The sequence below is a fragment of the Rana temporaria genome, chromosome 7 (assembly GCF_905171775.1).
Source record: "Rana temporaria chromosome 7, aRanTem1.1, whole genome shotgun sequence".
Taxonomy (NCBI): Eukaryota; Metazoa; Chordata; class Amphibia; order Anura; family Ranidae; genus Rana; species Rana temporaria.
Window position 1 is genome coordinate 158,014,227 of NC_053495.1, and position 13,136 is coordinate 158,027,362.

A 13,136-nucleotide genomic window follows, 5' to 3' on the forward strand; every position below is an offset into this window, starting at 1 on the left:
ATGTTCATTAAAAATAAACGATAAGTTCACCTTTGGAATATGTTCCATCTGTTTTTAGACTTAGCATGCACCACGCATGTCTGATTCCCCCTCCCTGTGACAGTGGGCTGGGATCTTCTTACCATACTCACTGTCACAAAAAAAACAAAAACAAAGCTGCAATGCAGGGCCCCGCCCACTTGGCCACATTATTCATTCACATGTTCCTGTGAATGGATAAACTACAAGTATCATCAGCCGCTTATAGCTTTCAATTAACCAAGAAAAGCTGGAGAGCGCTCTGGTAGTACACTGTAATATCCACAGACATCTCCCCCACTGTAATATCCACAGACATCTCCCCCACTGTATAGGAAGCTTAGTGCTGGCTTAGTCTTACCAGAGAAGCCGGCCGAACACAAGCAGTTGAGGCCGGGTGATGACGTCAGCGCGCCGCTCTAGGCTCACCAAGGCTGCCGCCGGGTGGACCAAGATGGCCACCGTGCCGGGAGCTAGGCCGCAGCCTTTTCTTATGGCCGAGGCAGCAGTGGAGCTCCGCGGATCACGTGGTGTGCCGATCCGCATATGGTGAACCGTTCGGATCACGCATCATTTACGATCCGTTGCACCACTAGTACCAATCAAAAGAATTTTGATCGATCAAAAAAATTTACGATTAATTGAGGAATTAATCTTTAATTTTCACAGAATATATATATATATATATATATATATATATATATATATATATATATATATATATATATATATATATATATATATATATATATATATACACATACACGTAATCTGTGTATGTTGTTTGCATGGAGATGAACTTGAACCATCACCACATTTTAAAAAGGGACCATGTGCATGGATCATTTGGTTCGGTTGATGATCTCACACGATTGATAGCGCCCCCTCCTCTCCCACTGCTGTCTGAGCACACTGCTCTCAAGTAGACAAATACCTAATGAGGTCTGATTGACAGCACCGATCTCTGGCAGGAGGCCTTATCCGTGTCTGGGACAGGAAATAAGGGTAAATGTTCCCAATGGGACATAAGGCATAACAAAAAAACAACAAATGGGGCTTTAATGGAGACGTGTCCAAGTAAAGACTAATTGTAGCCGTGGTGATTATTGTGACAAAGGTCAGCTCTTGAACCCTCTCTCAACTGACAGATCATTTTCCCACAGCTCAAACAGCCATACTTCTTAAGATATTCAATTTTACCTTAAATAAATCTACAAAGTCATCAAAATATCCTTCATATCTAGCACCAAGCAATAAAAGTTCCTCCTGAAGTCTGGGGATTTGTCAGAACTAGCACTATTTCGTTAAATAAATAGCGTGATGGATGTCAGCCAATAAAGTCTCAGGTGACGATTCATTCACAACAGCCGGCCGTGTCCAACGGCTCAAAAACAGATTTACATAACGGATGCTGCCAACTTTCCATGACAGTTCCCAGAGTTTGGAATAGATGTAGTGTTTGGTTCGACAGAATGTGGTTAATTACAACACATATGGTACAAACAGACAGGGACAAAAACACATTCAGTAAAGACGCTACGAGGCAGGCAACGGACAAAAGCTTGAGGTGGGGGGGAGGGGTGTAAAGTGGCATTAGCAATTGTAAGACAACACAGCCTGCCTATCAATAAAACGGATATAAAAATAAAATCAGTAGAGTGCACACAGATTCAGTCCTATCATCAAATCTTAATAATACAGTTGTATAAACCGTAATCTCACTCAACGGCACTCCCTATCCGGCTAGATCATTCCAGATGTGAAGCATCCTTGTCATACTAATTCAATCTTCATGATCAAATCTCCTGGATTTCTAATGTCATGGTATCCATGTTCCCGTACTGTAGACAGGGCCTTTGTTTCTGCATCCCCCGCTCTCAGAAAGGCATCTTGTTGAGCAGATGAGGACCTCTGGCCACAGATGTGTAATGGCAGAATCAATGCAGGCATTGTTATATAACGTAGCACACGGTCTTACAAAAATAAAGCCCTGAACCGCAATGGTACTAGCGTTAAACAGATCTTGTGGCCACGTCCAAGTTCCATTCTGCCGGAAGCTGAAGCAGGCCTGTAATTTATTCCAGATGCTAATGGTTCCTAGCCAAGCAGCTCTGCAGTAACGTCACGTCACATGTGGTTTAAATCTCCCCTTTTCAAAACAGTACACCCCGGAGCCACAGGCCCAAGGTTTCTCCTTTGCTTATGTTCCGGCAGACAGGCAAGCTCAGGCGTGTTTCCTTTGGAAAGGAAGATGAGGCAGGAACACAGAATACAGACAGCAGTAATCCAGTGTGTAAACTGCTTAGGACAAAAGCAGAAAAATTGTCGGGCTCTCTGCGTGTTGTAGCAAGTTTCTGAAAAATAGGGGACGCCATAGTCCTGCACCTCCTGAAGATGGTGCTGCGGCTTGTAGTCACTTGATTGCCAAAAATCACAAATGCCCTTTTGTCACGGCAATGCCAATTCACACATTAATACACCTTAGTTTGTTGTGATACTGTAAAATGTATTGTTGGAATTCCATGGAAGGAGTAAGCTTGTAAGTCACAGTGCAAAGAAAAGGATCAGCACCACGAGCAGCAGAGCAAGGAGCACAACGATGGCGCACCACTGGCGGCGATCTGCAGACAGAACACAAGTGTTAATTATTATACATGATTTATATAGCGCCAACATTTTGTGCAGCGCTTTACAACATGAGGGCAGACAGTACAGTTATAATACAAATCAATACAGGGAGGAACCAGAGGGCCCTGCTCATTAGGAGCTTACAATCTAGGAAGGAGTGTCAAGTAATACAAAAGGAAATAACTGTGGGGGATGAGCTGATGGAGAAAAAAAAAAAAAAAAAGTATGGTTGTTAGGTGGGGGCAGAGTAGGCTTCTCTGAAGAGGTGGGTTTTCGGGGATTGACTAAAAATGGACAGAGTAGGAGATAAACGGATTGGGGTAGGAAGTTCCATAGGATGGGAGAGGCTCTGGAAAAGTCCTGGAGTTGAACAAGGGAACTAGAGAGCAGAAGGTCTTGAGAGGAAACTCCCAAGGTACAACATACAAAACTGAAATGACAGATCGCTCTCCAAAGCAAATGTTCTCTAGAAAGAAGAACCTCAGACCCAGTGATATCCATCTTCTCTGCACTACCCTGGAGCCAGGAGTCCTCATCCTGTGTAAGCTCCATGTCATGGTAATGTTAGGCCCTGGAGACTGGCTACTATTTATCGAGGGCCCCAACAAAGCAATGAAGCAGTGGCAGAGCATGGTGAACCTAAGAATCAAATGGTGTCAGTTTCAAGAGAACCTACCACTTTCCCTAAATGAGTATAGTGACACAATTCTTTAAAATAGGGCAATAGGCAAAACTTATGTTTTTCATTTTGGAGAGAAAGACCCGCTTTCGCATTTTTCAGGCGCTATAACGTTAAAAATAGCGCCCTGAAACAGCCGCTGCTGTCTCTCCAGTGTAAAAGCCCAGATGACGGTGTGCTAGCAGGACGGTAAAAAAAAAAAAAAGTCCTGCTAGCAGCATCTTTGGAGCTGTGAAGAAGCGGTGTGTATACAGCTCCTCCACCGCTCTTGCCCATTGAAATGGGCACCGCGGCTACACCGCCGGCAAAAAGCGCTGCTGTTTTTTGCAGGTAGTTTTAACTTTTTCGGGTGCTAATGGGGGATAAAAGCACCCAACTAGCGGCCAAATACCCCCGCAAATACGACAGTAAAGCGCCGCAAAAAATAGCGGCGCTTTTCCGCCGGACGCCCCAGTGTGAAAAGGGCCTAAGGGAGGGTTAGAATGCTGGTCAGATAAATCACTGACCCCATAGTCAGCAGAACTAGTGTCCCAATTGGACAATTACCCCTCTATTACTTTTCTGGGAATAACCCAAAATTTGGGATTTTCTTTTACTTTCAATGATAATGGTAAACTGGACAATAAATACCTGGCAAGCGGTCAAATCCCTTTCAACTCTATCCAAAAAAAAAAATATATATAAGTGTCCCCCTAACTAAATGGCAGATCTGCGCCTCTGATTCTAGAACTTGCCTTTATCCTGACCCCAATGCCCCAAATGTTATCATGAACACCTAACCACAACACTGAAGAATAAGAGAAGTTATTACCTCCTTTTATTACGAACGGTAAGAATGATGCCAACTTTGCACGGTATCCAACTCTTACATTATGTTATGACAGGTACACTTTAATGAGAAAAAGAACTGGACTGTACCACACATATACCTACAAACACACACTAGCGGTACATAATGCAAAATAGAGCTGCTAAACATGGCTGACTGTGTGTTATCCAGTTTTTGCCTTAGGCTTGCCATGGGCAGGCAGATGTCTTCCTGAGAACAGGTGGGAAGACATCTGGCCATCCTCAAAAGCCCCGGGACCCATCATACATCCTTCTACAATTTGTGCTACGGTGCCTCAGTAGGGGAGTTTTTTCCCCATTTCTTACTGAGAAAATTTAAAGATCGGTAGGTTCCCACAGAGGAATTAAAATCTCAACAACAAGCATTTTCAATCATTACAGGTGCTGTTTTTAAAGGGCTGATCTTTACCCATCAGGCCACTGAATGGTGTGAACATTACATCCTTACACCTTCTATACAATGGCTATAGATGAATAAGCCCAATAAATACCTATGGCTTCAACCACACTAAAGCTCTCCCCCCGTTTTTAAACTTAAGGTCTCTGAACAGTTTGAAGACCTAACAGTGGGTACTTACTTTTTGGCAGCTATGGCATTCACTTATCCAAAAAGGGAACCCAGGTCTGAAGGTACAGCTTGGTCCTTCCCCTGACACCTTTTCATTGGTTCCTTAAAGGAGAGGTATAGCCAAAGCTCATTGATCTGTACTTCACCTATGGATCACAGGAGGGCAGTTCATTCTGCATAACCGTGACCCGTTTTTAGCAGACAGCGAGCTGAAGCCAGCTGTCGGCTGATGCCACAGAGCTGGTCCATTGGGATCCACCCACATGCCTTGACTGGCACCAAACTCCAGAGAGCATTGGGGGGGGGGGCACAACAGAGAGCAGGGACTGACAGTCACCAGCTTTCTGCTCAGGGAGCTCCGAGAGCTGAGCAATCAGCAGTGTTTGATCGCTCGGTTCTCAGTTTTAGATTCGGCAGGGGACAGATGCCGCATCGGACTAATTCTGCATCCACCTAAGAAAGAAGGATGTAAAAAAAAAAAAAAACACACACACACCTCTTAATGTCATGAGATGTCTGACTAACCAACAGTAATGCCAGCCATACATGGATCGAAAATTTGTTTGGTTCAACAGGGACCAGTACAGATTAGATGCATGTATGGGGGCAAGGCTGATTGTACCCAAGTCGATTGATGGATCGACTTGGGTACAACCAGCCTGTCGGAATTTTTTTTTTACATGAGAATACTGCCCGCTATAGCCGCTAGCAGCATTCATTGCGTTCTGCCGGCCAGGATGAACCCATCCTGCAAACAGAACACAATAGCACAGCGGGTGGCATTCCTGCAGCAAGGAAAACAGTGAGCAGAATAATAGTAATATTACCAAATCTCATCTAAATAGAAAATTTGTACTTTCGGGTATATAATAATAAAAAGAAACACAGATAAATATCCACTCATCTTCATTCGGAGCTAATGTTTAATGGAAGCTCACACTAGCAATGAAAACATGTTCATACAGCAAATCGGATAAACATTATCATACATACAGAGATGACCATATTTAAGACAACTCCTATAGAAAATATCCACGGTATCCAATGCACCAATAAGGCTGCATTGAGTTCACACTAGAGATTGCAGCGGCTCACAGCAGGGGTCTGGTCCACCCCCCATTTACCATTTGAAGTCCCATTTCAGACCAAATTTTGGGCTGAATTTGTACCTGAAACGGACCAAAAGACACACAGGACTCCTGTGCATCCACCCAAGTAGGATTATGGGAAAAAAATTTAAATAAATAAATTCCCATACTTCTGTTTAAAGGTGGTATTATTAAATAGCAATGTCTCTACATTACATTCCCACAATGCTATGTATGAGAATGGATAAGAGTGAGATTGAGTGACAAAAAGAAAAGTAGTGCATGAGCCTTAAATGCACAGTACCTGCGTTCAGAATATTACGCCTGTGCTACTTTACCTTCACAGCAGCGCTTGGCTGCATACAGCCACCTTTACTGGTTCATGCCTATGGATGGCCGTATGCAGCTCCAGGACAACACGAGCACCAGAAATATGCAACATATTTAAAGTAGTTGTAAAGGCTGAAAGTTTTTACCTTCATGCATTCTATGCATGAAGATAAAAAAATCGTGTGTGCTGCTTCCCCCCTCCCCCATACTCACATGAGCCCCCCTCTGGACCCAGTGATGTCCTGGGTCTTTCTCTCCTCATTGGCCAAGACAGTAGTGAGTGCCATTGGCTCCCACCACTGGCAATCACAGCCAGAGAGCCAATGAGGAGAGAGCAGGGGTCGGGCTGAGCCGCAGCTCTAGGTGTCTTATGGCCCCCATAGCAAGCGGCTTGCTATTGAGGGCACTGGTCAAGGTGGAAGAGCCAGGAGCACCAGTGGGGGACCCAAGTAGAAGAGGATCAGGGCTGCTCTGTGCAACGGTTTGTTTGTCATAAAAAAAAAAAAAAAGCACAAACCATTAATACCACTTTAAAATGCACAGGCAAACACGCCCATGTGCATGAAGCCCAAATAGAATATTTTGATCAAGCTACACAGCTTTACATTTAGAAGTACTATTTAAAAATGGCATTTCTAGAAACAATCCTATTAATAGAACCATGTTTGGTTGACGCATTTCTAACTCACCACTAGTCATATGAGACACCTTTGCCAGCTTCTTTAAAACATTGTCCATTCGAGATTGTGTTGTGTCCAATTCATGTGAAAAGTCATCAAGCATCCTTAAGTGAAGAAAAACGGCAAACGTTTTTATCTGAAGATTTTAATATATTTCAGTTGCACTATACTCAAATATTGTGCTGCCCTTTGCTACATACAACTACCATAGTTCTATACAACTATATTAAAAGTTACCTTTTCTCAACCTAAAAATGGCTGATAACTGAAAAACTGTATGTTGCCCTCCACTGTACATTAACTACAAAGTGAAAAAGACGGGAACGTGTAGAAGCATAAATGTAACCAAGTGCCTGTTAATGTATAATACTTGGCGGGTTCCAATAGCGCATTTAAAGGAAAAAATAGCAGGTTTAGTCAAAAGAGTTTAAAAATATAATACATCATTGATGCGCCAAAAATAGTGTGATTAGCGTTGTGCTGATAACGGCTGCTAAAAAACGCCAGTGATTTTGCTGCATTTTTACCTTGATTATGGTATGTTTTTCATAGGTCATGTGACTCCAAAAAAATGCATCAAAAAAGCAACACGGATGCATTCTTGTTGCTTTCCTGCTGTGTTTGCAATGCATTTCAGTGGGGGGGTTGGTGAGGTTTGCCAAATATGCACCAAGCTATTTTTTTTAACACTGCTTCAAAAAGTACTGATAATTCATATTCGTTTAAACTCATTAATTAAAGAATAAAATGATAGATAGATAGATATATATATATATATATATATATATATATCTCTCTATCTATCTCTCTATTTCATTCAATTAAAGAATATACTCCTTAATTAATCAAGTGAGAGATAGATATATATATATATATATATATATATATCTATCTCTCACTTGATTAATTAAGGAGTATATTCTTTAATTGAATGAAATAGAGAGATAGATAGAGAGATATATATATATATATATATATATATATATATATATATATATATATATATATATATATATATATATATATATATATATATATATATATGAAAATTATTTCTATTTTTTTGAAGAAAAATGTAATAAATGATTCCTATATTTTTTTTTCACTCCCTCTACACCAACTTAAGCTTCTAGTTATTTGGACACTCACACAGCTTGTTCATCCAGCTCATTTCCAATGCGTTGTGACATATTCTTCAGCACTCCGATACTCTGAGATACCAGCCCCAATTCCTCGTCCTGCTGCTCCATGATCATCTAATATGAATAAAGAGATGACAAATCAGCAGTGTCACACCACATATACTTAGAAACAACCAGGGCAATAAAAAAAATCCAAAAAGAGCATTTGAAAGCCTTGGAGATGCGTCCTAATATAAACCTAGATTTCCCAAGGTGGAAAAAGTTTGCGGTTCAGAAATAATTCCTTACTGTACACACCTCAGAACAACAAACACAAGTTGTGGGGCCAATTGCACAATCACACAGATCATTTTTAGCCATCTGTAAAGGTGGCATTCTGACCACTACCCTAAACCTTGGTACATGCTATTTGTTTTTTTTTTCTATTTAACCCAGCAGGGTGAACGAAAAAAAAAAAAACAAGCGCTCAGGAGGCGCCACTGTACTAACTATGCAATGTTAGTACAGTGATATCCCCAGCTGAGCTATTGTATTCTGACAGGGAGGCACTCCCCTCCCGCCACCAGAACACACCAGTCAGCGCTCTCACACATTGTCTTGAGAACGCTGATCAGATGACGATCGGCAGACCTTTTTTTGGTCATGCCCCTTTCGAGAGAAGCCAGCTGAACGTCCGGCTTATGTAAGACTGGCTGCCGTACGCATTAGCTGAATGTCGGCTGGTTTCTTTTGAACCGGCCGATGCCGCCTGAACCGGCCGATGCCGCCTGATATTCGGCCAGTGTGTACAGGCCTTAGGTTGAAGATGAAAGGGGGTGGGGGGGGGGGGGGGGAGAGTGAGTGGTGTAGTTGTATCTTCCCACTGACCATGTTTGCACCACCTAAAGCTCCATCCACCTTAGAGCTAGGTCTGGCTAGCAGTGGTGTCACAGTCTAACGAATAGAGGGATTCGTGGGGGGGGTATGTATGTATGTATGTATGTATGTATGTATGTATGTATGTATGTATGTATGTATGTATGTATATATATATATATATATATATAGTGCTATAGGAGTTAGTACTTGCTTGGCACGCAAAAAAAATAATTTGGTTACTAAACATGCTTGAATTTGGGATGCTTTTTTGTGCAATTAGAAATCGGACGATTCCCTTTAAGAAAAAAACAGGTACTCCAGGCATGTATGATTTGCTTTGTTGTTTGTAGAAGGAACCAAAAAAAAATGCAGAATTTCGAGCCATGTATTGGCACTGTGGTTGTAAAGAAGTTAATATACCAATCGACTTCTCTACAGCTGCCCTGACAAATTTTTCCCGCTCGATCAGAGCATCGGGCTATAGCCTACAAACGCTGATCAGAGTATTCTGATGGTGGGTAAGTCTCCCTGATGTTAGAGTACAATAGCTCAGCGGGGGGGGAATAAATCCATCCACATTAAGTGCGTGGATGGGGGAATCGAGTCCATCTTTTTCATTCAACCCGCTGGTTGAACGAAAAAAAAAAAAAAGGACTCATCTATGGGCTGCTCAAGTATTAAAAATACACAGCTTGGCTTCATCTGCAGAGCTTGAAATATTACAAAAGAAAAAAAATTAAATGTAATCCTGACTGTAGCACTACGGACATCTGGAACTATGGAATTATAGGCCACAGGCTGGCAATCCGAATATGATCATTATGATCTGGATGGAGTTGTGTATTTAGCCCAGTGCCCATTTCACAATGCATTCATCACAGGCACTCCACAGGAGAGGTAATCTGCAGAATAGAGGTGGATTTACACTGCGTGATACAAAGCCATTCACTCTTCCCAACATCATTCTTTTAGGCATTCATTAACCCAGCGGTGCAAAAGACTTATGTCCTTCCCGCTCACTTTCTATAGAAAAAGCACAGAGGATGTCCTGGTGCTGGGCAGCACAGACTTAAAGCCACATGTCCAGTGATAACGAGGTATTAACTGTGAGCTCTTGTCTCCTTGGATCTTTTTCCTGTCATAGCAAAGTTTACATGGTCTTTGTTTCTTTGTGATCCAATTATTTAGGAAGACGGAGTGATCTCAAAAGTGTTGTTTATATTGCCACTGATGTGATGCCAGATGTGTGTTTGTGGGTGGGGGGGAATCTGAATAAGAAGCTACCATTTTCTAGAAAGCCGACAACCCCTTTAAATATCTTACAGGTGTACATTTGATTTCTCATTGTTTATTCAACCTACCTCTTTTTTTATACTTATTAAGTCACAGCATATTCCACCACCAAGCTTTTAAACAGAACACATTAAAATAAATCATGACAGGAGCAAAAAGAGGTATACAGAACCCATTAGTTACAACTTACCATGCAACAGAAATGTTTTACCTCATATACATACATACACACGTATTGGACTCGAGTATAAGTCTAGGGTGGGAAATGCAGCAGCTACTGGTAAACAATGCCGATTTGCAGCCTCACTGTGCCCATCTGCAGCCTCACTGTGCCCATCTGCAGCCTCACTGTGCCCATCTGCAGCCTCATGTACCTTTTGATTACGGTCTCCCGCTGTGTCATGCAGTATTAACTGTTCGGCGGCCATCCACTGTAACAAAGCCCCGCCGCCTCCTAGTCCATGATAGACAGAACACTGATTTAGTTTCCCAGCATTGTATCAGTGTTCCGTCTATCCTACAGATGAGGCGGAGGCGGGGCTTTGTTACAGTGGACGGCGGCCGAACAGTTAAAGGGGTTGTAAAGCTTCGTGTTTTTTTACCTTCAAGTGGTTGTATAGTCAAAATTTTGACTTTTACCTACAGGTAAGCCTATAATAAGGCTTGCCTGTAGGTAAAACGAATACCCCTTGCAATGCACCGCTGACTTCAGCGGCGCATCTGGGATTCTGAAAGTCCGGCAGACGCCGGACTTTGCCGGAAAGAAGTCTCCCACCCATGCGCGCGGGAGTGATGACATCGCGACTCCAGCCACTCACAGAGCTGGAGCCGCGATATCTGGAAGACACACCGAGGCAACATGTCATCTCCCTCGGCGTGGACCAGGTAAGTTACCGATGCCTCGTTCTAAGGCAAGTATTTCATAATGAGCTAGTATGCGGTGCATACTAGCTCATTATGCCTTTTGCCTTAAAGGTAGGGGAAAAAAACACACCGTTTGGAGTTTTCACTAATCTGAAATAACTAATTCAAGTATGTGTGCAAAAAACACACAAACAGCTGACAGTGAAAGGGTTAAAAGTAGGGTTGTCCAGATACCGATACTAGTATCGGTATCGGGACCGATACCGAGTATTTGCGGGAGTACTCGTACTCGCGCAAATGCTCCCGATACCTAAATAGAATACTTTTTTTGTATTTATCAACATGTTCTATGAAAATTCTTTGAGTTTTTTACTACTGCGTGACAAGCAAATAAAACATTTTTATTCATTTTTACTCATTTTTATTCTTTTATAATGTCTTGAGTTAGAGTTCTTCATAATTCTAAAGAAAATATCCTTAGTCTGTATTGTGGTTTGAAAACTGTCACATGACATTTAAAAAAAGTATCGGTATTCGGTATCGGCGACTACATGAAAAAAAGTATCGGTACTTGTACTCAGTCCTAAAAAAGTGGTATCGGGACAACCCTAGTTAAAAGGCACAAGGCTTAGGAACATGTGCATGTGTTCCAGAGATGTACTGCATGTTTTTTGTTTTGCCGACATACACTTTGACACCCTTGGACACTATACCTGCCACACTCTGTCTGTATTATGGACATCTCACCTGTTGCTGTGAGGCCTGCCCGTCTAGAAATTGTGAGTTTGCCGACTGGATCTCCTGGTCCAGTCCTTTGTACTTGTCTGGCTCACTGTTCCAGCCCCGTCTTGTCCCTTCACCTAAAAGTGCCTGCAAAAAAAAAAAATCACATTAGAAATGGTTAGCATCTAGAACGGTAATCTCCAAACTACGGCCCGAGGGCCAGATGTGGCCCTTTGCTTGCTTTTATCTGGCCCTTGAGGCACAATTGCTCCCACCGATACAAGTCATTATTCCTCCCACTGCCACCAACAACCGGGCATAATTCCTACCAATAATGGGGCACTGTTCCTCCCACTGATGAGACACTATTACCTTCTACTGATACAAACATAGGGGAAACATTCCTCCCACTTATACCAACGATGGGACATGGTTTACTCCCATTGACACCAGGGCATTATCTGCTCTCTCTGGCCACAGTCCAGCCTCCTTAAAGTCTGAAGGACAGTAAACTGGCCCTTTGTTTAGAAAGTTTGGAGACCCCTGATCTAGATCTTAACGTAAAAGGTTAATCCATAATTTTGACAAAAACCGCCATATGTAAAATCAGTGAGAAAGTTATAATATAAAAATCAATAAGTTCAGGGAGCAATTTGTACCCCTATTTTGGGCATATATTGGTAGCTGTTTAGCTTTGCCTTCTCCTGGATGACCAGTATCACAATGCTATTAGAATAGGTTGAACTACGTGAACTTTTTTTGCTGGTCCTCTTTACTAAATAGTTTTGTAACATACAACTCTTTCTACTATCGCCAGCATATATAAAGAACTGGTAGATTAGACTAAATACAAGCATGGATAGATCTTTCAGAGACTGGGCCATGTGTGCCCTCTATGTGATAGCACAATGGACACAACAGATCCTCTTTAGGGTGACATTAGGGGTCTATTAGATCCCCAATGTGACCTTTGTACCCCATTAAAGCTAGTCAAGCACATATTGTGCTTGATCGGTTTCTTTTTCGACCACAGAGGCCAGGAAATGACAACTCTGAAACTGGAAGCTCGTCCCTTCTAGCGTCATTCAGTGCAGACAATATCACCGAACGGATGGGTGCGAGTGTAAAAATCCAGCCCCTAGTAAAAATACATTGAGTGGCTATTGCAGCCATTTTATGCATTTGACGAGTAAGGCCACAGAAAAAAAATAAAAATAAAGTCAGGTTTCAAGACTAGAAGTGCACCAAAGATATCCGCACGGTATGGGAGAGCGATTTTAGACTGAATTTGTCACTGGACTAAAAGGTCCATTCACACCCATGCATCCCTATGCACAAGCAGCTGTGAGAACCCCAGTAGGAGTTTCCCACGATCAGCTGCAACTAGGCAGCCCCACTGAAAGCAATGGGAGGCTG

At 42.3% G+C, this 13,136-nt stretch overlaps 1 protein-coding gene across 1 annotated transcript in view; it reads right to left on the bottom strand.

The window, feature by feature from the left end:
* Positions 1-776: 776 nt before the first annotated feature.
* STX6 (syntaxin 6) overlaps positions 777-13,136 on the bottom strand; it is a 29,974-nt gene continuing 17,614 nt past the window's right edge. Inside the window, exons 5-8 of the mRNA XM_040360243.1 lie at positions 11,745-11,867; positions 7,990-8,096; positions 6,850-6,944; positions 777-2,639 (exon numbers count right to left, since the gene is read on the bottom strand). Of these exons, the coding sequence (XP_040216177.1) occupies positions 2,563-2,639; positions 6,850-6,944; positions 7,990-8,096; positions 11,745-11,867 (402 nt within the window). The 3' untranslated portion in view covers positions 777-2,562. The remainder of the gene's footprint in view (positions 2,640-6,849; positions 6,945-7,989; positions 8,097-11,744; positions 11,868-13,136) is intronic.